Here is a 27667-nt window from a genome sequence, read left to right as displayed (position 1 = left end):
CTGGTGTCTTCTGGAGACTGACACCCCACACACACTGACTCCAAACCTATTAGACCACTGCTCCCTCACCTTGTCTCCTCTTACCCTCCTGCCTGAACGCAGTGTAAAGGTTAGGTTATGATGGTGACCATTATCTCCGTGTGATGGACGCTAGACAATGTCTCAACAGCGGAGTCTGCATCCACGAGTCTGTGTGGCGGAGGCTGGATTCCTCAATGAATTCACGTTAACCAGAGGGACTCAACGTGTGTGTGCGTGCGCGCATGCGTGTGTGTCACACAGCCACCGGGGACAGCAGCGCCCCTCCCTTTAATTCACTCCAAAATCCGAACCGATCAGGAGACCGCAGGACTGATAAACCAGACCCCAGGGACGTGGTCGTTTGTGTCGCTGTTGACTTGAGACACGCGAGACACAAGGTGGCGGGCGCAGTATGGGCTGAATCGGCTGGAGCTTGTCGTTTGGTGTTTTGCCTTTCACGATGGATGAACCAAACATTCTGAGACGCCGCGGGTTGCAGGTAAGACCCACACAGTTCGGCTCTGTCTGCTAGTTGAAGATGCCGATGTAACAAAGCAAGAGCAGAGACGTTGTGGCCCACGAGCGCGTTGTTGCGCGGAAGGAGCGTGTATGCTCAGTGATGAAGCGAGATTAGGCTATTTGATGTTACAGGGGCGTATCTGGTTACACCCTCGCCTTCTGCGGTAGGCTACTGAAGAACTCTCACTTAAACATCTATCTCGAGATGAAAAAACACCCTGGTAGGCCGGTATTGTTTTGAAATGGTAATGAACTGGTTATCGATCCCTTCTTTACGTTCCTCAGTTCCTGACCGTGACAGTGACCAGTTGTCGTGGTGATAGGGATATTAAGGTTGACGGGGACGCCCACACTTGTTTGATTCATCAAGTCCCGTTGGTTGAAAGTGTTTATTTTTCGATTCAACCTGTTTTGATGAAGGTTTAGTCTTCCAATCCCTGAAATCAGTGTTTCAACACACACATTTCGAGAGATAAGGTGAGTACACATACACAAACACACACACACATTCCATCCAGACGTTCAACATATCCACACACACAAAATAGAGACACAAAATTTACATTTGACACTCTTAGCCAGAGCGACTTACAGTAAGTACAGGGACATTCCCCCGAGGCAAGTAGAGTGAAGTGCCTTGCCCAAGAAGGACACATTTTTCACTGCCGGGAATCGAACCGGTAACCTTCTGATTAATAGCCTGATTCCTTAACCACTCAGCCATCTCACCCACAATATTTCTCCTCCCTTTCAGTTGAGAGGGGATGAGGCAGGGAGGTAGGGTGGTAAGGGAAATGGGGTTAGGGGAGAGGGGATGAGGCAGGGAGGTAGGGTGGTAAGGGAAATGGGGTTAGGGGAGAGGGAGTAGGAGGGTAAGGGGTAGGATAATGGAATGTAGGTGAAATGAGGCCCAAACTGAACATCCCACCTGCACATGAGTGAACAAGAGAGACCAGAGAGAGAGGTAACTGTGGAGGGAGGGAGGGAAGGAGAGGAGGCGAGGAGGGAAGGGGGAGAGGAGGGAAGAGAAGGAGGAGAGGACCAGAGGGGCTCTGCCAGAGCAAGAGGAGGTTGCTATGCGGTTGCTATGTGAGGCCTGTAAACTTGGCTACAGTGTGTGTACTCTGTGGAGGGACGACCAATCACAAAGCAGCTGTCAGAGTTGTGGACGGTAGTGTGTGTTCAGGGCTCATTTATAAAGTCTGACACAAAGAGGAAAATTCTCCTGAATGCAACGATTTATAAACAGATGGAGGGTTGCGTAGGCATGGTTTTTGTGCGTATGCATCCTTTATAAATGAGGCCCCTGGTCCTAAGCATGGGGGAATGCTGCTGCAATATGAAACAGGGCCAGGGGTCAGGGATCAGGGGCCAGGGTCAGGGGTCAGGGTCAGGGACCAGGGGTGGTCTTTCCTTGATCTGGTATGAATGTTGTTGATGCTGGTCTCTTCTTCTATTGCAGAAAGAACTGAGTCTTCCACGCAGAGGAAACATGTAAGTATTATAGTATTACAGGATTTGTACACAGTATTACAGAGTATTACTGCACAGTATTACAAAGTATTACTGCACAGTGTTACAGTATTTTGTAGGATTAGTACATAGTATTACAGTATTAGAGTATTATTGAGTAAATGCAGATTATTACTGGGGTATTGTGTATTATAGTGGTTTTACAGAGTACTACTGAGTATTACTCTATACATTCTTACTGGGTTTATGTGTATTACAGATTAGTCCAGAGCAAGGATGTAGGTTTGCATAGGGACCATACGGACTAGTCACGACCAAAGTTTGGGAAAGACACAATCGTCTCCACCAATATTTTGTTAATTTTCGAAAAAAATATCTATTTGCAAAACTCATTTGTATTATTATCTATACTATGTTCATCGCCGAGAAAAGTGAAAAATACATTTCCAAGTTAACCAATGCGCCCTCGAGCCTGAGAGACAAGATTATGGCATTTAAGTTAATTGGCTGAAATGGCAGTCAGAAACACTTCGTGAATCGTGGCTTGCAGAAAGAGAGCTGGCAGTACAGATAGGAAAATGTCACCCAAAAAGAAGAGAGATATCAGAAGTTTTTTCACCACCCAGAGAGTAAGTAACGTTAGCTATCAAGAAGGTCGTTGTTAGTTAGCTAGTAGGAAAACTACACACACAGTGCAAACCTGCTAGCCTTACATCGCCACCCATTGTACAATGGAAACATGTTTTGAAAGTTGTTAGTGTAGTAGAGCATGTAACTTTAATGGGACCGTGCTAGTTTAGCCTAGTACCAGCAGGCTAGCAACTCAAAAGTGATATTAACTGATAATAAGTAGGCCTATATGATCCCTTGGATAGTAATATGGCTATCCCTGTAATCTCGACCAATTTCAGCAGTCAACTAAGCATGGTTAGTGTCTGTATTAAATTGATGAATTACTGTGCAGGAAAAACAGCACTCTGAAGCTACAGATGTAGAGCAGGTTGGTGATGAATCAGCATCAGGGGTTCAGGTGAGAAGTTGAATTGTCCATTTTGGTAAAGATTGCATTAAATTGCAGTTTTTAAGGGATGTTTAGACAATGTTAACCATGAATGTTATCATTCACACTTATACTTGTAGATAGTAAAAAGGTGCTATAAATTGGTATGCCCAAATGTATGCATCATATATGATTATTTGCTCAGAAGTCCAGTACAGATGATGTAGGCCTAGTACAGCTCCATAAAACCTGAACCAATTACCTACATATAAAAAAGAATATTTCTGAACAAACAAGTGTCCCTACCAAAGCTGAGACCAAACCTATGCCCTTGGTCCAGAGTATTAAAGAGTAAGTCTCCAAGTCTACGATGGAGTAACACTGTGTTACACAGTATCACTGAACTAGTGTTTTAGTGCATCGCATTATTACAGAATAATATACATTATTACTGTGTATTACAGTATTATTGCAGAGATTATCTGTGTATTACAGAATTGTTACAGTTGTATAAGAGAGTATTCTGTGTATTACAGTAGTATTACAGTTTATAAATGTACACTCAATTAGTATTAGAGTATTACTGTATACTCCAGTAGTATTACAGAGTATAACTGGGAGGGAGTCAGGTGGCTGAGCGGTTAGGGAAGCGGGCTAGTAATCAGAAGGTTGCTAGTTCGATTCCCGGCCGTGCAAAAATGACGTTCTGTCCTTGGGCAAGGCACTTCACCCTACTTGCCTCTGGGAGAATGTCCCTGTACTTACTGTAAGTCGCTCTGGATAATAGCGTCTGCTAAATGTAAATAACTGTATACTCCAGTAGTATTACAGAGTATAACTGTATACTCCAGTAGTATTACAGAGTATAACTGTATACTCCAGTAGTATTATAATATAACTGTTGTGGCATCACGAGAGGACATGTGGTAGAGGGGCGGTATGTTCCTCTCTGTGAGTGGCTACCAAGATGGCTGACGGGAGAACTACGCCTCCCAGAATGCACCACGCCGACAGGTGCAAATGCCTCAGTCCTCTGAGGCGGGAGCTCAGGTGGGGGAGGGAGAGAGGACAAAAGGCTGGACACACACACCAAGCGAGAGAGAGCGTACCTGGCACAAACAGAGATCGATGCCAGAGGAACTTTGAGTTGAGGAAACCATTGGTAGGATCCAATGCGAGGAGCAACTTTTTGTGTTCAAAGTGATTTTATGTTTTGCTTCCTGACCTACGTTGTTTTGTTGGTGAATAAACCGGTTTGTTTGTTTGAACCCATTTTTGCTGCTCTGTCCGGTTTTGACACACTGCCCTACACCCCGCACCGTGGTCTAGCCTCTCATGATACCACACTGTATAGTCCAGTAGTATTACAGATTATTACTGTTTAATCCAGTAGTATTATAGTATAACTGTATACTCCAGTAGTATTACAGAGTATTACTGTATACTCCAGTCGTATTATAGTATAACTGTATACTCCAGTAGTATTATAGAGTATAACTGTATACTCTAGTAGTATTACAAAGTATTACTGTACACTCCAGTAGTATTACTGTGTACTCCAGTCGTATTATAGTATAACTGTATACTCCAGTAGTATTACAGTATAACTGTATACTCCAGTAGTATTACAGAGTATTACTGTATACTCCTGTAGTATTATAGTATAACTGTATACTCTAGTATTATAGTATAACTGTATACTCCAGTAGTATTACATAGTATTACTGTATATTCCAGTAGTATTACAGAGTATAACTGTATACTCCAGTAGTATTACAGAGTATTACTGTATACTCCAGTAGTATTATAATATAACTGTATACTCCAGTAGTATTACTGTATACTCCAGTAGTATTATAGTATAACTGTATACTCCAGTAGTATTACAGAGTATTACTGTATACTCCAGTAGTATTATAGTATAACTGTATACTCCAGTAGTATTACAGAGTATTACTGTATACTCCAGTAGTATTATAGTATAACTGTATCCTCCAGTAGTATTACAGAGTATTACTGTATACTCCAGTGTTAAGGAGAGCAGCTGCCAGTCCTGTTCCCTGCACACAGTCTTCAGACACTCCTGTAACAGCTTCTCTGCAGGACGTGTCTCCCAGACAAGCAGATGCAGTTCCACTGCCCCAACCAGTTCTCCAGCGCCGGGGGCAGAGAGGCAGGAGCTGAAACGATGTCTATGATGGGAACCAGAAATTAGGCTGTGTGGTGGGGTGACGCTGTTTCAAAATGTCAACAGAACAACATTTAACTGTTCCTAGGCTGTGTTCAAGCCCCCTGATTCCTATAGGAGTTCCTCGGCTGTAGGATGTTAGGTTAGGGGTTAGTCTGGGCTGTAGGATGTTGGGTTAGGGTTAAGCACGGTAGACGTAGACCTATAGCTGACCCCTACAGTAGGCCTATAGCTACGTAGACCTCGTTCCTAGCAGTGGTAGTTAGTGTGAGACCTGATGTTGTACGGAAATGAATCAGTGTGCAGGCTGGACAGCTTTACCGCAGAGCAGTGGAAATTCCTGGCAGCCACACGATCACACTGAGATCGCTGTACATAATGAGCACTTACATCCTATATGACAACTTCCCCCCTCCCCCCCTCCTCCCTCCTCCGCTCCTCCTCCTCGCTCCGCTGACAGCTCTGCGCTGTCTCCGCCGCTGGAAACTTTGTATCACTGGAAACGTTATGGCGATAAAGAGGCCAACGTCCGTTGAAAGAGGAGAAAACGTTTAGTTGTGTCAGAGGAATTAAATAATACGACAATGGCTTTAGTGGTTGTTTAGTCGACCGGAGTAGCTACCAAGGAAATGGGGCCAGTTTGTGACGATCCTGCGGGAGACAGACTGGGACGTCTCGTCGAAGACATTGTGATGGCTTTTTGACTAGCTACGTTTCCGAACATTTTAAGACTTTATCTTATCGTTCCGGATCCAAGTTTGACCCCACATCGCCCATGACAATCATGTCGGATCAGAACTACTATTGGACCGTCTTGCCTAGCTACAAAACTAGTTTTGTAACTGGGGCCATGATGAAAAGATCTAAAAGGTAACCTGATGTTCCATTAACTTTAGTCTCTGGAATGATATATGGCCAAATAGTTTAGCCAACAGCATAATGCACAATAAAGATGAAAGAATGCGAAATACTAGCTAATCTCAGATAGCCTACTATCTCTTTCTGTTCCTGTCGCAGCCACTGTGTCATTCTCTGACCCTGATGTTTCAACGGCTAGAACAACAAAGTGTTGATCATTATTGAGCTCATAGACCGGCTCTTCATTCGCGACTAAAACAAACACACGCCAGCGTTTGTTTATCATTAACATCGTTTCTCGTCTTGTGGTCACACTCATTCACTTCGCATCGCGCAGACTACATCCGGCCACTTTTTGTTTCCGACTCAGGAACGTGGCGGGGCGGACTGAGCGGTATTGTTGTGGAGATTTTGTGTTACGTCCAGCGGTGCTAAATGGACACAGTGTCCTAATGCATCTCATCTATGTAGGCCTAGTTATGAATAGAGGTTTGACTATACGCGCGACCAGCCGTTTATAAAATAGCAGGACGTTCTTGTACATGATATCCACTCCGTCACACAGTGTGGAGGGTGTGACATCACTGCTCTCCACAGCTGTTTCAGTGGCCTCTCTACCCCTGCCTGCTTTTCAAAAATCTGGGCCTTTACTGGCCTCTAATCAGCCTCTCTCTACCAATGCCTGCTTTAAAGGATCTGAGCCTTTACTGGCCTCTAATCGGCAGGGGGTTAGAGGGGTTGGGGGTTACTGTCTGTGTCCTCCTGTCTCTGTTGACATGTTGGTGTCATGGTGACCCAGATCCTTCAGGGCCTGTCATCGTCTGAGCTCCTCCAAAGTTAGACATCGCTCTGATTGGACGATCCTGACTTACCAGCTCTCAACCCTAACCCTTAATGAGACAGACAGACAGACAGACATACAGAGGGACAAGGTTCAGGTTGAATACATCAAGGTTCAGATAACAACATCATCACAATGCAGGAGTTTGGACTTCCTGGGACTAGTGGTATCCTTTACCTATAGCAACAGAACCCTAAATGGTTGCTGAATGTCACTCCTTAAAACTAAACACTAAGCGCCTCCTCCCTCACATATGGATCCAGGTTGGACCTCCTGGTTTTAAAGGTGACATGACATGAAAACTTCACTTTAGGAGGTTATTTAACATTAATATGAGTTCCCCTAGCCTGCCTTTGGTCCCCCAGTGGCTAGAATTTTCGATCGGTGTAAACCAAGCCCTGGGTGTTCTTCTCCGCCTTTCAGAAAATGAAAGCTCAATTGCTCTGTTTGAAAATCTCCTCTTTGTTACGTCACAAGGAGGAAGGTTACCTCCCCTCTCTCTGCTTTGCCCGCCCAGATAATCTGGCCCGCCCATAAGAAACTGAGCTAGACAGTGCAAGTGTTTTTATCCTCGAGAGACATCATGGCTTGCAAACGAACAAAGCATTACATTTGCTCAGTTTGGATGTACAAAGGAAAACAAAAATATTTTTACAGTTCCTTCATCCGAGCCTCTGAAGACCCAGTGTCTTAATTTTATTTTCTCTGGAAATGCGCCTACACAACTTCTGTTGTAGGCGCATTTGTTTTGTATGTCTGCGGCAAACACTTCAGCCACGACTGTTTCCTCAACTTGAGCTAATACAAAACTGGCCTTGCTGAAATTAAATTCTGGATCAGTACTAACTCTCCTTCGTCCAGCTACTAACCTCGGACAAGTAAGTTAACTAACACTATATCATTTTGTAGCTTTACTGTATATGGTTACCTAGCTTGCTACCCTTAGAATGTGGCTGTAACATTAGCTCTGCAGCTAACAGCTGAGTTACTGTCGCTAATGGAAAGGTAGATAGCATCAAGTATGTGTGTGAATACACATGCTGTAACGTGAGTGTTGTACACTTCTTTGTTATTTGGATAACCGTTCTGCTGTTGGTGTTATGGCGTGATATCCGCCTTTCCCCTCATTGAAATGACTGAGTGTGTACCTCTGCAAACCAGGGTTATCAGATGAGAATGGGTAAATTCGAGGCATCTTACAGCAACGGGGCTACAGCCATTGCGATACATCCATTGTAAACATTAGCGCATGGTGCCGCCCCTCCGCTCCTCATTAGCATTTAAAGCTACAGACACCAAAACAGACTGCTAGTAGTGGCTGTAATTCTGCACCAAGGCTGAATTTCGGGAAAGAGACTTCTGATACAGTATTAGGGGACCACTAAGGCTTATATAAAAGCATCCAAAAACAGCATGTCATGTCACCTTTAACTTCCTGCTTTGTCAGGTGGCCAGTCAGGTGATCGGTCAGGTGACCTACCATTCAGATGTCTCATCTCTCCTCTTTGTTCTCCACAGTTGCCGTAACAACAAGAGGAGAAGCCTGGCGGTTGGCACTCCCTCACCCACTCTCTCCAGACCCCTCTCTCCACTCCCTCTCACCACAGGTACCCAGTCTCCACTGTGCTCGCACGCCCCACAGACAGTAAATACAGCAAACTCGTTAGTCTGATGATAAGACTCACACACATTCACACACACACACACACACACACACACACACACACACACACACACACACACACACACACACACACACACACACACACACACACACACACACACACACACACACTCTCACAAACAAACACACAGAGACAGCCCCAGACACATCTGACCACATGATACTGTGTTAGGAGCTGTTTCTGTAGCAGCTGACAGTCCAAGAGCTATTCTGTGGTACAGCTGCTGTAGGCCTGGTGTGTGTGTGTGTATGTCTGTGTTTGAGTGTGTGTGTGTGTGTGTGTGTGTGTATGTCTGTGTTTGAGTGCACAGGCAGTAAATTACTGGTGTTGCTGCAGGCCTGAAGTTGAGGTTCATTAAACAATTTTCTTTCTATTTAAACTGCCCTCTGATTATCATGGTGTGTGTATTTTCTGTGTGTGTGTGTGTGTGTGTGCAGTAGAACTGATCCAGGGTGTGTGTGTGTTTCAGCTGGCAGCAGCCCGTCGGACAGCCCGAGAAATGTCTCCACCTCCACCTCAGCTAACTTCCAGTTTGCTCGCAGGTGAGACCCCACACCTGTCCACACACAAACCTTGCCTTCCACACACACATCTAGCTCCTCCTTGTCCTCCCCCTCCTTGTCCTCCCTCCCCTCTTCCCCCCTCCCCTCTCCTGACCAACGCTGCAGTGCAGTATTTATGCTTTCGCCCATCGGTGCCTCTCGTCCAATCGGATCACTGCATTCACATCTTGAATACACCATGACACTGCATAAACTCATATCTCATTATACAGACAGCATGACTCAGCATTGATACACTCTGAAACTACATATATACACTACCTAATTATATAGATGACACTGCATATATATTGTAAAACTACATAGATACATTACCTCACAATATAGATGACTCAGCATAGGTATACAGTTGTGGCCAAAAGTATTGGCAGTGACATACAGGAGGAGGGGTACAGGGAGGAGGAGGAGGGGTACAGGAGGAGGAGGAGGAGGGGTACAGGGAGTAGGAGGAGGAGGGGTACAGGAGGAGGAAGAGGAGGGGTACAGGGAGGAGGAGGAGGAAGCAGGGAGGAGTAGGAAGGGTACAGGAGGAGGAGGAGGAGGGGTACAGGGAGGAGGAGGAGTACAGGAGGAGGAGGAGGGGTACAGGAGGAGGAGGAGGGGTACAAAAGGAGGAGGAGGAAGCAGGGAGGAGGAGGGGTACAGGAGGAGGAGGAGGGGTACAGGGAGGAGGAGGAGGGGTACAGGTGGAGGAGGAGCAGTACAGGAGGAGGAGGAAGCAGGGAGGAGGAGGGGGATGAGGGGTACAGGAAGGAGGAGGAGGGGTACAGGGAGGAGGAGGGGTACGAGGAGGAGGGGTACAGGAGGAGGAGGGGTACAGGGAGGAGGATAAGGGGTACGAGGAGGAGGAGGAGGGGTACAGGGAGGAGGAGGAGGAGGGGTATGAGGAGGAGGAGCAGGAGGGGTACAGGGAGGAGGAGGAGGAGGGGTACGAGGAGGAGGGGAAGGGGTACAGGGAGGAGGAGGAGGAGGGGTACAGGGAGGAGGAAGAGGAGGGGTACAGGGAGGAGGAGGAAGCAGGGAGGAGGAGGAGGGGTACAGGGAGGAGGAGGAGGGGTACAGGGAGGAGGAGGAGGGGTACAGGGAGGAGGAGGAGGGGGATGAGGGAGGAGGAGGAGGGGTACAGGGAGGAGGAGGAGGGGTACAGGGAGGAGGAGGAGGAAGCAGGGAGGAGGAGGAGGGGTACAGGGAGGAGGAGGAGGGGTACAGGGAGGAGGAGGAGGGGTACAGGGAGGAGGAGGAGGGGTACAGGGAGGAGGAGGGGTACAGGGAGGAGGAGGAGGGGTACAGGGAGGAGGAGGAGGGTTACAGGGAGGAGGAGGAGGGGTACAGGGAGGAGGAGGAGGGGTACAGGGAGGAGGAGGAGGGGTACAGGGAGGAGGAAGAGGGGTACAGGGAGGAGGAGGAGGGGGATGAGGGAGGAGGAAGAGGGGGATGAGGGAGGAGGAGGAGGGGTACAGGGAGGAGGAGGAGGGGTACAGGGAGGAGGAGGAGGGGTACAGGGAGGAGGAGGAGGGGTACAGGGAGGAGGAGGAGGGGGATGAGGGGGAGCCTGGCACAGAGGGTATTGGAAAACAAGCATGGTTATGTGTTAGCATGGTTGTGTGTGTGTGAGTGTGAGAGTGTGTGTGAGAGAGTGTGAGAGTGTGTGTGTGTGAGTGTGAGAGTGTGTGTGAGAGAGTGTGAGAGTGTGTGTGTGTGAGTGTGAGAGTGTGTGTGAGAGAGTGTGAGATATGAACACATACACACACCACAGACAGCAGGGCGATGTCTGTCTGTCTCACTTTCCATCTTCCTCCCCCTCCCCCAGCCACCTGGCTCGTACTGAAAGGTAAGGTCTTCTCTGTTCTCTGTCACATGACTCTATCACATGACTCTGTCACATGTCCAGTCAGGTGTAGGGATGCAACGATTATAGATTTTGATGGTAAGGTTATAATAATCACGGTTTCACGATTATTAGGCATAAATGTATTTCACAACACTAGGGATGTATAAAATCTAGTGGTGGGCATAGATTAATTTTTTAAATCTAGATTAAAATGGCTCATTTGAATTCCGCCGAAGGCATTCAGAATATGTGTGCTAAGCAAATAAGGACTAAAAGTAAGTCTTTGAGAACGGGTTTCTCAAGCCAGGTGGCGCATTAGACCAGGACCTCATCTCCTGTTTCCAAAATGCATCACAAACTGCTTGAGAAAGCTGTTCTACTATGATAATTGGTGATGAAAATAAATTATGATCAATAAGATGTACTTGTGTTTATTAACTGTTTATTAGATTAGTTAGCTTGGCTGATAGAGCTGTGCTGACAGGCTTGCCTCGGTTGCACTCAAACATCGTAGTTTGACGACGACTCTTCCCCTGCGCTACATCAGTGCTTGGCCCGGCATCTTCCGCATTAGCTAAGGGATGCTTTGCGTTTAGGTGGTATTTGAGACTGGAAGAACTCCTACAGTAAACTAATTCCGCATAGCACAAGGTGCAAACAACCTTAGTCTTGTCGAGGTTTCCATTGGGAAGCTTCTTAAAAATACATTCTCCCTGAAGCAAACCAGGCGGCTTCATAGCTGCATCCATGTTAGCACGTCACGTTTGATGTCATAATTTCATACACAAGGCATACACACAGGTTCGAAGACTCGTTCTCACCCCCTACAGTGCAATTCGGCTAGGTATACATCCGCGCTAAAATATCAAGGTGAAAATCATCATAGCTTGCATAGTATAGACCCAGCTCCCAACCCAACTTTGAGAATAGATTAACGGCGATATTTTTTTTATCGCCGATAAGAGTCGCAGCGCGTTAACGCCGATAACGGCCCACCACTAATAAAATCACATGAACACTTAGATGCATTGGTAAAGCCACGTTTTCAAAACTCTTCACACAGTCAGCAAAACAGAAGTGTACGTGGACCAAACTGTGAATCATTTTTCACTGCTTTTACACAAAATGCATTTAATTACCACATTCTTCAAAATCCATGAACTCTTTTCTCATTCATACTCCACCAACTGCAAAACACAATTTATAAACACACTGTTTCCAAAACTCTTAACAACACATTCAAAATTGAATTATTGCTGTGCATTTCCAAACATGCATGTCCTTTTTTTTGAGGGTGAGAACACAAACACTCGATGTAGCTGAGCCTTTACGGTTTGAAAACCGAGACGTTTTAAATCGCGTACGTTTTACATTTCCTTCCCCCTCCAGTCATTGATGCTGCATGCTGAAAGTCTGTCATTGTTTACTGATGTTGATGTTTACTGATGTTGATGTTTATGTTGTATGTGTGTGTTGTAGATGTTTTTTGTGTTGCATGGTTAGGGTTAGTGTGTGGTAATGTTGTGTGTTGTGTGTTTCAGGGCGGATGGGAGGAGGTGGTCAGTGGCCTCTGTCCCCTCGTCTGGTTACTGCAGCAACCCCCCCAGCTCCTCAGTGTCTGTAAGCACCAAGGGTGCTCCGCTATCCAGGACACACACACACACCCTGACCAGAACACACACCCTGACCAGAACATACACCCTGACCAGAACACACACCCTGACCAGAACATACACCCTGACCAGAACACACACCCTGACCAGAACACACACCCTGACCAGAACATACACCCTGACCAGAACACACACCCTGACCAGAACACACACCCTGACCAGAACACACACGCACCTTGAACAGAACACACACACACGCCCTGACCAGAACACACACACAAAAACCCTGACCAGAACACACAGCATCTAACACAGAGCTGACTGGCTGGTTGATTGGTTGATTGGCTGACTGACTGGTTGACTGTCAGTTAGTCAGACTTTAATCCCCACTTCTCTTAGCTTGCTTTATGGAACAAGCCCCTGCTGTTACAAGTTTAATATTAACCAAGACCAGTGGCCTGTTAGTCTCACACTATATCTCTCTCCCCTCCCGTCCCCTCCCGTCCCCTCCCGTCCCCTCCCGTCCCGTCCCCTCCCGTCCCGTCCCCTCCCGTCCCCTCCCTTCCCGTCCCTTCCCGTCCCTTCCCGTCCCCTCCCGTCCCCTCCCGTCCCCTCCCGTCCCCTCCCGTCCCGTCCCCTCCCGTCCCCTCCCTTCCCGTCCCTTCCCGTCCCCTCCCGTCCCCTCCCTTCCCGTCCCCTCCCGTCCCCTCCCGTCCCGTCCCCTCCCGTCCCCTCCCTTCCCGTCCCTTCCCGTCCCCTCCCGTCCCCTCTCGTCCCGTCCCCTCCCGTCCCGTCCCCTCCCTTCCCGTCCCCTCCCGTCCCCTCCCGTCCCCTCCCGTCCCTTCCCGTCCCCTCCCGTACCCTCCCGTCCCCTCCCTTCCCGTCCCCTCCCGTCCCTTCCCGTCCCTTCCCGTCCCCTCCCGTCCCCTCTCGTCCCGTCCCTTCCCGTCCCCTCCCGTCCCCTCCCTTCCCGTCCCGTCCCCTCCCGTCCCTTCCCGTCCCTTCCCGTCCCCTCCCGTCCCCTCCCGTCCCCTCCTCCTCTTCTCTAGTCCTCTTCCTCCTCCCAGGAGCTTCTTCACCAGCTTCCCCACCAGCCGACGGTGGACGACCTCCACTTCCTGTTCAAGCACTTCCGCAGCTCTGAGAGTGTAGCTGATGACGAGTCCTCGGCCCCGCCCCCCACCTCAGCCCCGCCCCCCAGACTGCGCTCTCGCAGCCTCAGGTAACTTTATTATACAGGACAATCAAGAATACTAACTGTATAATAAAAGAAGATTCAGTACAATGACTTTATTATCCAGGACAGTAACTTAAGCTCTGTGTGTTTCTCAGTCCCGGGCGCTCGTGTGGCTCATTTGATAACGAGATCGTCATGATGAACCACGTATACAAGGAGCGCTTCCCCAAGGTGTGTACTTCCTGTCTCTCCACATGTCCTTCCTGTCTCTCCACATCTCCTTCCTGCCTCTCCACATCTCCTTCCTGCCTCTCCACATCTCCTTCCTGTCTCTCCACGTCCTTCCTGTCTCTCCACATGTCCTTCCTGTCACTCCACATCTCCTTCCTGTCTCTCCACGTCCTTCTTGTCTCTCCACATCTCCTTCCTGTCTCTCCACGTCCTTCCTGTCTCTCCACATCTCCTTCATGCCTCTCCATATCTCCTTCCTGTCTCTCCACATCTCCTTCCTGCCTCTCCATATCTCCTTCCTGTCTCTCCATATCTCCTTCATGTCTCTCCACATCTCCTTCCTGCCTCTCCATATCTCCTTCCTGTCTCTCCATATGTCCTTCCTGTCTCTCCATATGTCCTTCCTGCCTCTCCATATCTCCTTCCTGTCTCTCCACATTTCCTTCCTGCCTCTCCATATCTCCTTCCTGCCTCTCCATATCTCCTTCCTGTCTCTCCACATCTCCTTCCTGCCTCTCCATATCTCCTTCCTACCTCTCCATATCTCCTTCCTGCCTCTCCACATCTCCTTCCTGTCTCTCCACATCTCCTTCCGGTCTCTCCACGTCCTTCCTGTCTCTCCACATCTCCTTCCTGCTTCTCCATATCTCCTTCCTGTCTCTCCACATCTCCTTCCTGCCTCTCCATATCTCCTTCCTGTCTCTCCACATCTCCTTCCTGCCTCTCCATATCTCCTTCCTGCCTCTCCATATCTCCTTCCTGTCTCTCCACATCTCCTTCCTGTCTCTCCACATCTTCTTCCTGTCTCTCCACATCTCCTTCCTGCCTCTCCATATCTCCTTCCTGTCTCTCCATATCTCCTTCCTGTCTCTCCATATGTCCTTCCTGCCTCTCCATATCTCCTTCCTGTCTCTCCACATCTCCTTCCTGCCTCTCCATATCTCCTTCCTGCCTCTCCATATCTCCTTCCTGTCTCTCCACATCTCCTTCCTGCCTCTCCATATCTCCTTCCTGCCTCTCCATATCTCCTTCCTGTCTCTCCACATCTCCTTCCTGTCTCTCCACATCTTCTTCCTGTCTCTCCACATCTCCTTCCTGCCTCTCCATATCTCCTTCCTGTCTCTCCACATCTCCTTCCTGTCTCTCCACATCTCCTTCCTGTCTCTCCACATCTCCTTCCTGTCTCTCCACATGTCCTTCCGTTCCCCTGTGGCCAGCTGTCAGGCCAGCCTGTCAGCCTCTCAGGTCAATAAAGTTGTGTGTCAGGCCAGCCTGTCAGGTTAATAAAGTTATGTCTCAGGCCACGGCGCAGATGGAGGTTCGTCTGCGGGCGGTGCTGGAGGAGAGCTCACGGGAGGTGCTGCCGCTAGCAGACGGCGTGCTGGGTTTCATCCAACACCAGCTGGTGGAGCTGGTCAGAGACTGCCTGGACACGGCCCATGGAGGCCTCATCTCCTCCAGGTACTTCCTGGAGCTGCAGGAGAAGCTGGACAAGCTGCTGCACGAGGTAGGACACCCCTTAACAACTGTCATCCTCATCAACATGATCATAATAACAAGCAAATAGTAAACATGTCATCCAACCATCTCCACCTGTTTCTCTGTAGAGAGATGCTCTAGATACATCTCCACCCTCCACTTCAGCACTGCAGACAGCAGACTGGCTTCTGTTACCTGTGGAGATCCATAGGCTATCTTAGTGTCTGGATAGTCTTGAGTTGTCTATGAGTAGTCTGGTTAGTGTCTGGTTGCATGCTACTCACAGACTCTTAACAATATGAGACTCAAGGCCAACACAATAAATATCTTCTGAAACTGATGGAGAAAAGATTCTGTTTTTGTATGATTCCCTGCACATCATCAGGGCATGAGGCTGTGTTTTCATGACTGGAACACTGGAACATTTACATTAAGTCATTTAGCAGACGCTCTTATCCAGCGCGACTTACAGTTCGTACAGGGACTTTCCCTAGAGGAAAGTAGGGTGAAGTGCCTTGCCCAAGGACACAACATCATTTGACACGGCCGGGAATCGAACTGGCAACCTTCAAATGACTAGCCCAATTCCCAACTGCTCAGCCGCCTGACTCCCTTTTACACTGGAACACTGGAACACTGCACTGGGGCACTGGAACACTGGTCCCCTGCTGTGTTGTCAGCCTGTCCTGCATGTCAGGAAAATGATCCAGCAGGATCCCTTACATAATGATCTGTTACCCTAATGGTTAGGGTAACAGGTCCTTGTATACGGTTTGGGTTAGGGCCTAACCCAAACTGTCCCATAGGAGAGATGCCGAGGCCATGTTCTCTCTGATAAATGTAGACTACCCTTCTATAGACCACCATCATCTCTACTCTTTCTCTTGTTTGCATTGTGTCTGGTAAATACAGACTGTTCCTCAACTCTGACCACCGAAACACTGGTAGAATTCTGCACTTCTGATCCTTAATCTGCTGCTGTCGTTTCTACATGCACTGTTTGTGTCTTTGGACAAATTAATGAAATGTGAACGTAGTCCAGATGAGCTAATGTCCTGGCCCCTCCCCTTCTGGCCCCTCCCCTTCTGGCCCCTCCCCTTCTGGCCCCTCTCCCGCCAGGCGTACGAGCGCTCGGACAGCGAGGAGGTGAGCGTCATCATCAAGCTGGTGAAGAGGATCCTCATCATCATCTCCAGACCTGCACGCCTGCTCGAGTGTCTGGTGAGGTTAAGCCCTGTTATTGGCTGAAAGACTGATGACCCACAAGGGCCACAACTGAGTTGTGTTACCTGCTTTAGATATTATAGATTATAGTCAACAGGACTTCTGTAATAAGTACTTAGTTGATCACAGATTCTGGGAGGTTTTGACATTTCCATATGTAAGCAAATTTATAAATTGGTTAATATCACTCCTCAGTATAAATACCTACCTACATACCCGTAGACCACCTGTAGACCACCCGCAGACCACCCGTAGACCACCCATAGACCACCTGTAGACCACCTGTAGACCACCTGCAGACCACCTCTAGACCACCTGCAGACCACCTCTAGACCACCTACAGACCACCTACAGACCACCTCTAGACCCCCTGCAGACCACCTCTAGACCACCTGCAGACCACCTACAGACCACCTCTAGACCACCTGCAGACCACTTGCAGACCACCTGTAGGCCACCTGTAGACCCCCTGTAGACCCCCTGCAGACCACCTGTAGACTACCTGTAGACCACCTGTAGACCACCTGTAGACCAGTTCTCTGCTCCTCTGCAGGAGTTTGACCCTGAGGAGTTCTACCAGCGTCTGGAGGCGGCAGAGGGCCAGGCCAGGGAGGGCCATGGCAGGGAGGGCCAGGGCATCAAGGCTGACATCCCTCGCTACATCATCAGCCAGCTGGGCCTGACCCGAGATCCCCTGGAAGGTGACCGAACCTAATCCTCACTAACATCCTCCTTTCCTCATTCACCTCCTCACTAACCTCCTCTTCTCCCCTCCTCGTCCTCTCCTCCTCTCTGACCTCCTGCTCTCTCCACAGAGGTGGTCCACCTGGAACACAGCAGCTCCAGCCACGCCCCCAACACCAGCACAGAGGTACGCTACTACAGACACCAGACACAGCTCCAGACACTGCTCCAGACACTGCTCCAGACACTACAGACACAACACTACAGACACCAGACACATCTCCAGACACTACAGACACAGCTCCAGACACTGCTCCAGACACTGCTCCAGACACTACAGACACGACACTACAGACACCAGACACAGCTACAGACACTACAGACACAGCTCCAGACACAGCTCCAGACACTGCTCCAGACACTACAGACACGACACTACAGACACCAGACACTGCTCCAGACACGACACTACAGACACCAGACACAGCTCCAGACACTACAGACACAGCTCCAGACACTGCTCCAGACACTACAGACACCAGACACAGCTCCAGACACTACAGACACAGCTCCAGACACTGCTCCAGACACTGCTCCCGACACTACAGACACGACACTACAGACACAGCTCCAGACACAGCTCCAGACACTGCTCCAGACACTACAGACACAACACTACAGACACCAGACACTGCTCCAGACACGACACTACAGACACCAGACACAGCTCCAGACACTACAGACACAGCTCCAGACACTGCTCCAGACACTACAGACACGACACTACAGACACCAGACACAGCTCCAGACACTACAGACATCAGACACAGCTACAGACACTACAGACACCAGACACAGCTCCAGACACTACAGACACAGCTCCAGACACTCCAGACATCAGACACAGCTACAGACACTACAGACACAGCTCCAGACACTGCTCCAGACACTACAGACACGACACTACAGACACCAGACACAGCTCCAGACACTACAGACACAGCTCCAGACATCAGACACAGCTACAGACACTACAGACACCAGACACAGCTCCAGACACTACAGACACAGCTCCAGACACTACAGACATCAGACACAGCTACAGACACTACAGACACCAGACACAGCTACAGACACTACATACACAGCTACAGACACTACAGACACAGCTACAGACACTACAGACACAGCTCCAGACACTGCTCCAGACACTACAGACACGACACTACAGACACCAGACACAGCTCCAGACACTACAGACACAGCTCCAGACACTACAGACATCAGACACAGCTACAGACACTACAGACACCAGACACAGCTCCAGACACTACAGACACAGCTCCAGACATCAGACACAGCTACAGACACCAGACACAGCTCCAGACACTACAGACACAGCTCCAGACACTACAGACATCAGACACAGCTACAGACACTACAGACACCAGACACAGCTACAGACACTACATACACAGCTACAGACACTACAGACACAGCTACAGACACTACAGACACCAGACACAGCTACAGACACTACAGATGTCAGCTTGTGTTAGAGCCGACAGGTGGTTCTGGGTTGATCTGTGTGTGTGTTGATACGCAGGGCCGGGCTGTCTGCACCCCCCCTCGTAGGAAGCCTGTGGAGAGCGACTTTGACACCATCAAACTGATCAGCAATGGAGCCTATGGGTGAGTGTGTGTCTGTGTGAGTGTGTTCTGGGTTTGAGTGTGTGTGTTTGTTCCTGTTACTTTTGCTCCTAGTAATCAAACTAGGATTACTAGTTCCTTTGAACAAAATGGTGACGTATGAATGGCTTTTCGAGGAACTCTGTTTTCTCACAGAGAGGGTATGTGTATGATAGTTAGCTCTTAGTTTAGTTTAGTTACAAAACCATGAACCTCCCTCCCCTACCCTCCCCTCCCTCCCTCCCCCTCCACTCCCCCCCTCCTTCCTCCTCCCCTCCCCTCCCTCCTCCTCCGCTCCCCCCTCCCTCCCTCCTCCACTCCCCCCCTCCACTCCCCCCCTCCACTCCCCCCCCTCCCTCCTCCTCCCCCCTCCCTCCCCCTCCACTCCCCCCCTCCTCCCCTCCCCTCCCTCCTCCTCCGCTCCCCCCTCCCTCCCTCCTCCTCCATCCCCCTCCACTCCCCCCCTCCCCCCTCCGTCCTCCTCCCCCCCTCCCTCCTCCTCCGCTCCCCCCCTCCCCTCCCCCTCCCTCCTCCTACATCCCCCTCCCTCCTCCTCCATCCCCCTCCACCCCCTCCTCCCCCCCCTCCTCCTCCCCTCCCTCCTCCTCCCCCCCTCCTCCTCCCCCCCCCCCCCTCCCTCCTCCTCCGCTCCCCCCTCCCCCTCCCTCCTCCTACATCCCCCTTCCATCCTCCTCCATCCCCTTCCACTCCCCCTCTCCCTCCTCCTCCGCTCCCCCCTCCACTCCACTTCCCTCCATCCCTCCCCCCCTCCACTCCCCTCCCTCCCCCTCCACTCCCCTCCATCCCTCCCCCTCCCCTCCCTCCCCATCCACTCCCCTCCATCCCTCCTCCTCCCTGCAGGGCTGTGTTTCTGGTCAGACACAGAGAGACGCGTCAGCGCTTTGCTATGAAGAAGATCAACCGTCAGAACCTACTGCTGAGGAACCAGATCCAGCAGGCCTTCGTGGAGAGGGACATCCTCACCTTTGCTGAGAACCCCTTCGTGGTCTCCATGTTCTGCTCCTTCGAGACACGCAGGCACCTCTGCATGGTCATGGAGTACGTGGAAGGTAAGCGGCTGTGTGTGTGTGTGGAGTTGTATTTAACCCTGAACCCCCCTACTCTAACCCTGACCCCACCAACTCTAACCCTGACCTCCCCAACTCTAACCCTGACCTCCCCAACTCTAACCCTGACCTCCCCAACTCTAACCCTGACCTCCCCAACTCTAACCTTGACCCCCCCAACTCTAACCCTGACCTCCCCAACTCTAACCCTGACCTCCCCAACTCTAACCCTGACCTCCCCAACTCTAACCCTGACCTCCCCAACTCTAACCCTGACCCCCCAACTCTAACCCTGCCCCTTGCCACCCAGGGGGGGACTGTGCCACCCTGCTGAAGAACATGGGTCCCCTCCCAGTGGACATGACCCGGATGTACTTCGCTGAGACGGTGCTGGCGCTGGAGTACCTCCACAACTACGGCATCGTCCACCGAGACCTCAAACCTGACAAGTACACTTACACACACGCGCTCAAACACACACACACACACGCGCTCAAACACACACACGCTCAAACACACACACACTCACACACACACGCGCTCAAACACACACACGCTCAAACACACACACGCTCAAACACACACACGCTCAAACACACACGCGCTCAAACACACACACGCTCAAACACACACACACTCAAACACACACACGCTCAAACACACACACACTCAAACACACACACGCTCAAACACACACACACTCAAACACACACACGCTCAAACACACACACGCTCAAACACACACACACTCAAACACACACGCGCTCAAACACACACGCTCAAACACACACACGCTCAAACACACACACGCTCAAACACACACACACTCAAACACACACGCGCTCAAACACACACGCTCAAACACACACACGCTCAAACACACACACGCTCAAACACACACACGCTCAAACACACACACGCTCAAACACACGCTCAAACACACACACACACACACACACGCTCAAACACACACACACTCACACACACACGCGCTCAAACACACACACGCTCAAACACACACACGCTCAAACACACACACGCTCAAACACACACACGCTCAAACACACACACGCTCAAACACACACGCGCTCAAACACACACACACTCACACACACACACGCTCAAACACACACACACTCACACACACACACGCTCAAACACACACACACTCACACACGTTAATGTCTGCTTCAAAAGGTTCCATGGCCAGCTAGATATCACAATGACTGTGTTTACATGACCATGAGAAATTGTCGGTTTATGCCAATAATACAATTACTCCATTTACATGTGTAATTAGTTATGCGATTACTCAATAAACGCGTCTACATGATTCTTTTTATTAATCGTTGTATGCTCCACGGACAAAACTTGCACCATCATCCTTCAGCAACAAAGTGTCGCCGTGTCTTCCTGTATCGGCCCTACTGCTGTATGTTTCATTCCATCAACACATTGAATCCTACTAGGCTAGCTAGCTACAAACTTCTGATCGGCGTCTAGCTGGCTACTTGATACTGAGGGAGTCAGGTGGCTGAGCGGTTAGAGAATCGGGCTAGTAATCAGAAGGTCGCTGGTTCGATTCCCGGCCGTGTAAATGACGTTGTGTCCTTGGGCAAGGCACTTCACCCTACTTGCCTCGGGCGGAATGTCCCTGTACTTACTGTAAGTCGCTCTGGATAAGAGCGTCTGCTAAAAAGTAACAACTTTGTTGCACGAGCATGCTAGCGCCACAAACACACGTTAAACACAGTTGTCCTTTCTCCGTGTTAACAACTAGTTATTTTGCTCAATGTCTATGGTATGACAACAACAAGGACTAAATACTCATCATGGCTCACTGTCTGTCTGCCTGTCTGTGTGTGTGTGTCTGTGTGTGTGCCTGTGTGTGTGTGTGCTTGTGTCTGTCTGTTTGTGTGTGTGTGTCTGTGTGTGTGTATCTGCAGCCTGCTGATCACCTCCATGGGGCACATCAAGCTGACAGACTTCGGCCTGTCTAAGATGGGCCTGATGAACATGACCACCAACCTGTACGAGGGACACATCGCCAAGGACACCCGCGAGTTCCTCGACAAACAGGTCTCTCTCTCTCTCTCCCCCCTTCTCTCTCTCTCTCTCTTAGGGTGACAGTGTGGTTACAGTGTGCTGGGTTAGGGTTACAGTGTGGTTACAGTGTGCTGGGTTAGGGTTACAGTGTGGTTACAGTGTTCTGGGTTAGAGTTACAGTGTGGTTACAGTGTGGTTACAGTGTGCTGGGTTAGGGTTACAGTGTGGTTACAGTGTGGTTACAGTGTGCTGGGTTAGGGTTACAGTGTGGTTACAGTGTGCTGGGTTAGGGTTACAGTGTGGTTACAGAGTGCTGGGTTAGGGTTACAGTGTGGTTACAGTGTGCTGGGTTAGGGTTACAGTGTGGTTGCAGAGTGCTGGGTTAGGGTTACAGTGTGGTTACAGTGTGCTGGGTTAGGGTTACAGTGTGGTTACAGTGTGCTGGGTTAGGGTTACAGTGTGGTTACAGTGTGCTGGGTTAGGGTTACAGTGTGGTTACAGAGTGCTGGGTTAGGGTTACAGTGTGGTTACAGTGTGCTGGGTTAGGGTTACAGTGTGGTTACAGAGTGCTGGGTTAGGGTTACAGTGTGGTTACAGTGTGCTGGGTTAGGGTTACAGTGTGGTTACAGAGTGCTGGGTTAGGGTTACAGTGTGGTTACAGAGTGCTGGGTTAGGGTTACAGTGTGGTTACAGTGTGCTGGGTTAGGGTTACAGTGTGGTTACAGAGTGCTGGGTTAGGGTTACAGTGTGGTTACAGTGTGCTGGGTTAGGGTTACAGTGTGGTTACAGTGCTGGGTTAGGGTTACAGTGTGGTTACAGAGTGCTGGGTTAGGGTTACAGTGTGGTTACAGAGTGCTGGGTTAGGGTTACAGTGTAGTTACAGTGTGCTGGGTTAGGGTTACAGTGTGGTTACAGAGTGCTGGGTTAGGGTTACAGTGTGGTTACAGAGTGCTGGGTTAGGGTTACAGTGTGGTTACAGTGTGCTGGGTTAGGGTTACAGTGTGGTTACAGTGTGCTGGGTTAGGGTTACAGTGTGGTTACAGAGTGCTGGGTTAGGGTTACAGTGGGGTTACAGTGTGCTGGGTTAGGGTTACAGTGTGGTTACAGAGTGCTGGGTTAGGGTTACAGTGTGGTTACAGTGTGCTGGGTTAGGGTTACAGTGTGGTTACAGTGTGCTGGGTTAGGGTTACAGTGTGGTTACAGAGTGCTGGGTTAGGGTTACAGTGTGGTTACAGAGTGCTGGGTTAGGGTTACAGTGTGGTTACAGTGTGCTGGGTTAGGGTTACAGTGTGGTTACAGAGTGCTGGGTTAGGGTTACAGTGTGGTTACAGTGTGCTGGGTTAGGGTTACAGTGTGGTTACAGAGTGCTGGGTTAGGGTTACAGTGTGGTTACAGAGTGCTGGGTTAGGGTTACAGTGTGGTTACAGAGTGCTGGGTTAGGGTTACAGTGTGGTTACAGTGTGCTGGGTTAGGGTTACAGTGTGGTTACAGAGTGCTGGGTTAGGGTTACAGTGTGGTTACAGAGTGCTGGGTTAGGGTTACAGTGTGCTTACAGTGTGCTGGGTTAGGGTTACAGTGTGGTTACAGAGTGCTGGGTTAGGGTTACAGTGTGGTTACAGAGTGCTGGGTTAGGGTTACAGTGTGGTTACAGAGTGCTGGGTTAGGGTTACAGTGTGGTTACAGTGCTGGGTTAGGGTTACAGTGTGGTTACAGTGTGCTGGGTTAGGGTTACAGTGTGGTTACAGAGTGCTGGGTTAGGGTTACAGTGTGGTTACAGAGTGCTGGGTTAGGGTTACAGTGTGGTTACAGTGTGCTGTGCTCCAGGTGTGTGGGACCCCAGAGTACATCGCCCCAGAGGTGATCCTGCGGCAGGGCTATGGGAAACCGGTGGACTGGTGGTCCATGGGGGTGATCCTGTATGAGTTCCTGGTGGGCTGCGTACCCTTCTTTGGAGACACGCCTGAAGAGCTGTTTGGACAAGTCGTCAACGGTAACCTCTCTCTCTCTGCTACAGCTCTGTTGTCAAGGTAATGTCTTGGTGTTGGTGTGGTAACGAGTTGCTATGGTGTGTGTTCTAGATGACATCATCTGGCCAGATGGGGATGATGCGTTGCCGGGCAACGCCCAGGACCTCATCACTAGGCTGCTGAAGCAGTGTCCTCTAGAGCGCCTCGGCACCGGTGGGTGACTGTTTACCTGACTGACTGTTCACCTGACTGTTTACCTGACTGACTGTTAACCTGGCTGTTCACCTGACTGACTGTTCACCTGACTGACTGTTCACCTGACTGTTTACCTGACTGACTGTTAACCTGGCTGTTCACCTGACTGACTGTTCACCTGACTGACTGTTCACCTGACTGACTGTTAACCTGGCTGTTCACCTGACTGACTGTTAACCTGGCTGTTCACCTGACTGACTGTTCACCTGACTGACTGTTCACCTGGCTGTTCACCTGACTGACTGTTCACCTGACTGACTGTTAACCTGGCTGTTCACCTGACTGACTGTTCACCTGACTGACTGTTAACCTGGCTGTTCACCTGACTGACTGTTCACCTGACTGACTGCTCACCTGGCTGACTGCTTACTTAGATGACTAACTGATTGACTTGCTGACTGACTGACTGACAGACTGGCTGGCGGTGATGGTGTGACAGTGATGGTGTGTGTGTGTGCTGCAGGAGGGACGGGGGAGGTGAAGGCTCATGTGTTCTTCCTGGGGCTGGACTGGACCGGCCTGCTCAGACAGAAGGCTGAGTTTGTCCCTCAGCTGGAGACAGAGGACGACACCAGCTACTTTGACAGTAGGAGGCGCTCTCACACACACACACACATGAACAGCTCTCACACACACACACACACACACACACACACACACACACACACATGAACAGCTCTCACACACACACACACACACACACACACGAACAGCTCTCACACACACACACACACACACATGAACAGCTCTCTCACACACACACACACACACACACATGAACAGCTCTCACACTCACATGAACAGCTCTCACACACACACACACACACAACATAATCAGGTTTCAGACTGTCATGAATTTGGTTTGAAGAGAAGTCACAAGTTGATAAAAGTTTAAATAGTTTGTTAACAAAGCAGTGTGTGTGTTGCGTGTGCTCAGCGCGGTCGGAGCGGTACTGTCACCTGGGTTCTGAAGAGGATGACGAGGAGACGAACGATGAAGAGCCGTGTTCCCAGAGAGAGCTGCGGCAGTTTTCCAGCGTGGCCCATCGCTTCAGCAAGGTCACGCCCTACACATGACCTCTGCATAACCTAGACCTCCATATGACCTTGGTCTAAACCCTGACCTTTTTGACACACCCCCTCCCCCAGGTGTACAGTAGCACAGAGTACCTGTCCACATCCACTCCGTCCAATCACAGCCTGTCGTCCTCGGATCGCAGCCACAGCGAGGAGAAGGAGGAACAGGGGGGCGGTGTCTCTCCTGGAGAGGGACACAAGCACAGCACCAGGACGGACGGACCCAGGGGAAGGTGAGGAGGAGGGGGAGGGGGGGAGGAGGAGAGAGGAGGGGAGAGGAGAGGAGGAGGGGGAGAGGGGAAGGAGGAGAGAGGAGGGGAGACGAGGAGGGGAAGAGGAGAGGAGGGGGGGAGAGGAGAGGGGGAGAGGAGAGGAGGGGAGAGGAGAGGAGGGGAGGGGGAACAGGGGGGCGGTGTCTCTCCTGGAGAGGGACACAAGCACAGCACCAGGACGGACCCAGGGGAAGGTGAGGAGGAGGGGGAGAGGAGGAGAGAGGGGGAGGGGAGAGGAGAGGGGGAGAGGAGGAGGGGGAGGGGAGGGGAGGAAGGGGAGAGGAGAGAAGGAGGAACAGGTGGTGTCTCTCCTGGGGAGGGACACAAGCACAGCACCAGGACGGACCCAGGGGAAGGTGAGGAGGAGGGGGAGGGGGGGAGGAGGAGAGAGGAGGGGAGGGGAGAGGAGGGGGGGGGGAGGAGAGAGGAGGGGAGAGGGGAAGAGGAGAGAGGAAGGGAGGGGAGCGGAGAGGAGGGGGGAGGGGAGAGGAGAGGGGGAGAGGAGGAGGGGGAGGGGGAGAGGATGAGGGGAAGAGGAGAGAGGGGAGAGGAGAGGAGGAGGGGGCAAGGAAAGGAGGAGGGGGAGAGGAGAGGAATAGGAAGGGACAGGGGAGAAGATGAGAAGGGGGGAGAATAGAAAGGCACTGATTAACACCCCCGCCCCCCCCAGCCTGCGCCCCAGAGCCTCCTCCAGTGCCTCCTCCGAGCGCTCCTCCAGCCCCCTGCTGATGAACAGCACCCAGAGCCTGGACACCATGCCTCGCTTCTCCTTCTCTACAGAGGACGACGGTGAGACACACACACATGTATACACACACACACACATGTATACACACACACACATGTACGTACACACACACACAAATGTATACACACACACACCAGTGTGTAACTCCCCTCTCCTCAGACTGTGTGGTGTCCAACCTACGTCGGATCCGTCTCCGTAGCAACAGCACTGGAACGCGGCCGTCCTATAGGAGAGGAGCGTCCAGACGCATCACCCACCAGCTGGATGCGCCAGAGAAGCCCCGCCCCCCTGCCAGCTGCAAGGTCACCAAGTCCGCCTCCGTCTCCAGCCTCTCTCTCGTCATCACCCCGGGTAACTAGCTCCTCCCCCTCTCTCTCTTCATCACCCCGGGTAACTAGCTCCTCCCCCTCTCTCTCATCATCACCCCGGGTAACTAGCTCCTCCCCCTCTCTCTTGTCATCACCCCGGGTAACTAGCTCCTCCCCCTCTCTCTTGTCATCACCCTGGGTAACTTGGTCCCTAACCCTCTCCCCAGACGACCCTGCCGGCCCCCCCACCAGCCCCAAGTCCTCCCTGTCACTGTCGTCCAACCCATCGTCCCGGGACTCGTCCCCCAGCAGGGAGCTGGCGCTGGGCTGCAGCCTGCGCCCCCCCCTGGTCATCCTCAGCCAGGGCAGGAGGTTCGGCTTTGCCTTGCGAGCCATCAGAGTCTACATGGGAGACAGTGACATCTACACTGTTCATCACATGGTCTGGGTGAGTAGGTCACATGGTGTGGGTGAGTAGGTCACATGGTGTGGGTGAGTAGGTCACATGGTGTGGGTGAATAGGTCACATGGTGTGGGTGAGTAGGTCACATGGTCTGGGTGAGTAGGTCACATGGTGTGGGTGAGTAGGTCACATGGTCTGGGTGAGTAGGTCACATGGTCTGGGTGAGTAGGTCACATGGTGTGGGTGAGTAGGTCACATGGTGTGGGTGAATAGGTCACATGGTGTGGGTGAGTAGTTCACATGGTCTGGGTGAGTAGTTCACATGGTGTGGGTGAGTAGGTCACATGGTCTGGGTGAGTAGGTCACATGGTGTGGGTGAGTAGGTCACATGGTGTGGGTGAGTAGGTCACATGGTGTGGGTGAGTAGGTCACATGGTCTGGGTGAGTA

The 27667-nt window shown here is 50.8% G+C and overlaps 1 protein-coding gene across 7 annotated transcripts in view; it reads left to right on the top strand.

The window, feature by feature from the left end:
• Positions 1–102: 102 nt before the first annotated feature.
• Positions 103–27667, top strand: part of LOC134036031 (microtubule-associated serine/threonine-protein kinase 3-like) — a 35189-nt gene continuing 7624 nt past the window's right edge. For 2 of the 7 annotated variants that reach the window (XM_062480734.1, XM_062480733.1), the window contains exons 1-23: positions 5648–6071; positions 8419–8507; positions 9055–9127; positions 10959–10979; positions 12521–12599; positions 13642–13814; positions 13925–14000; positions 15301–15507; positions 16599–16700; positions 17257–17404; positions 17519–17574; positions 18994–19079; positions 19938–20146; positions 20454–20592; positions 22090–22222; positions 24014–24179; positions 24268–24369; positions 24875–24997; positions 25349–25470; positions 25561–25721; positions 26431–26549; positions 26668–26859; positions 27044–27264. In XM_062480734.1, coding sequence (XP_062336718.1) covers positions 5977–6071; positions 8419–8507; positions 9055–9127; positions 10959–10979; positions 12521–12599; positions 13642–13814; positions 13925–14000; positions 15301–15507; positions 16599–16700; positions 17257–17404; positions 17519–17574; positions 18994–19079; positions 19938–20146; positions 20454–20592; positions 22090–22222; positions 24014–24179; positions 24268–24369; positions 24875–24997; positions 25349–25470; positions 25561–25721; positions 26431–26549; positions 26668–26859; positions 27044–27264 — 2892 coding nt within the window. In that variant the 5' untranslated portion in view covers positions 5648–5976. Of the gene's footprint in view, positions 521–2002; positions 2035–5647; positions 6072–8418; positions 8508–9054; positions 9128–10958; positions 10980–12520; positions 12600–13641; positions 13815–13924; positions 14001–15300; positions 15508–16598; positions 16701–17256; positions 17405–17518; positions 17575–18993; positions 19080–19937; positions 20147–20453; positions 20593–22089; positions 22223–24013; positions 24180–24267; positions 24370–24874; positions 24998–25348; positions 25471–25560; positions 25722–26430; positions 26550–26667; positions 26860–27043; positions 27265–27667 lie in introns of those variants that run through there. The other 5 variants (XM_062480736.1, XM_062480739.1, XM_062480737.1 and 2 more) reach the window with 5 other exon arrangements.

Source organism: Osmerus eperlanus, chromosome 16 (genome assembly GCF_963692335.1).
Source record: "Osmerus eperlanus chromosome 16, fOsmEpe2.1, whole genome shotgun sequence".
NCBI lineage: Eukaryota > Metazoa > Chordata > Actinopteri > Osmeriformes > Osmeridae > Osmerus > Osmerus eperlanus.
The sequence above is the reverse complement of the archived record's forward strand: the minus strand, read 5'-3'. Positions and strand labels throughout refer to the sequence as shown.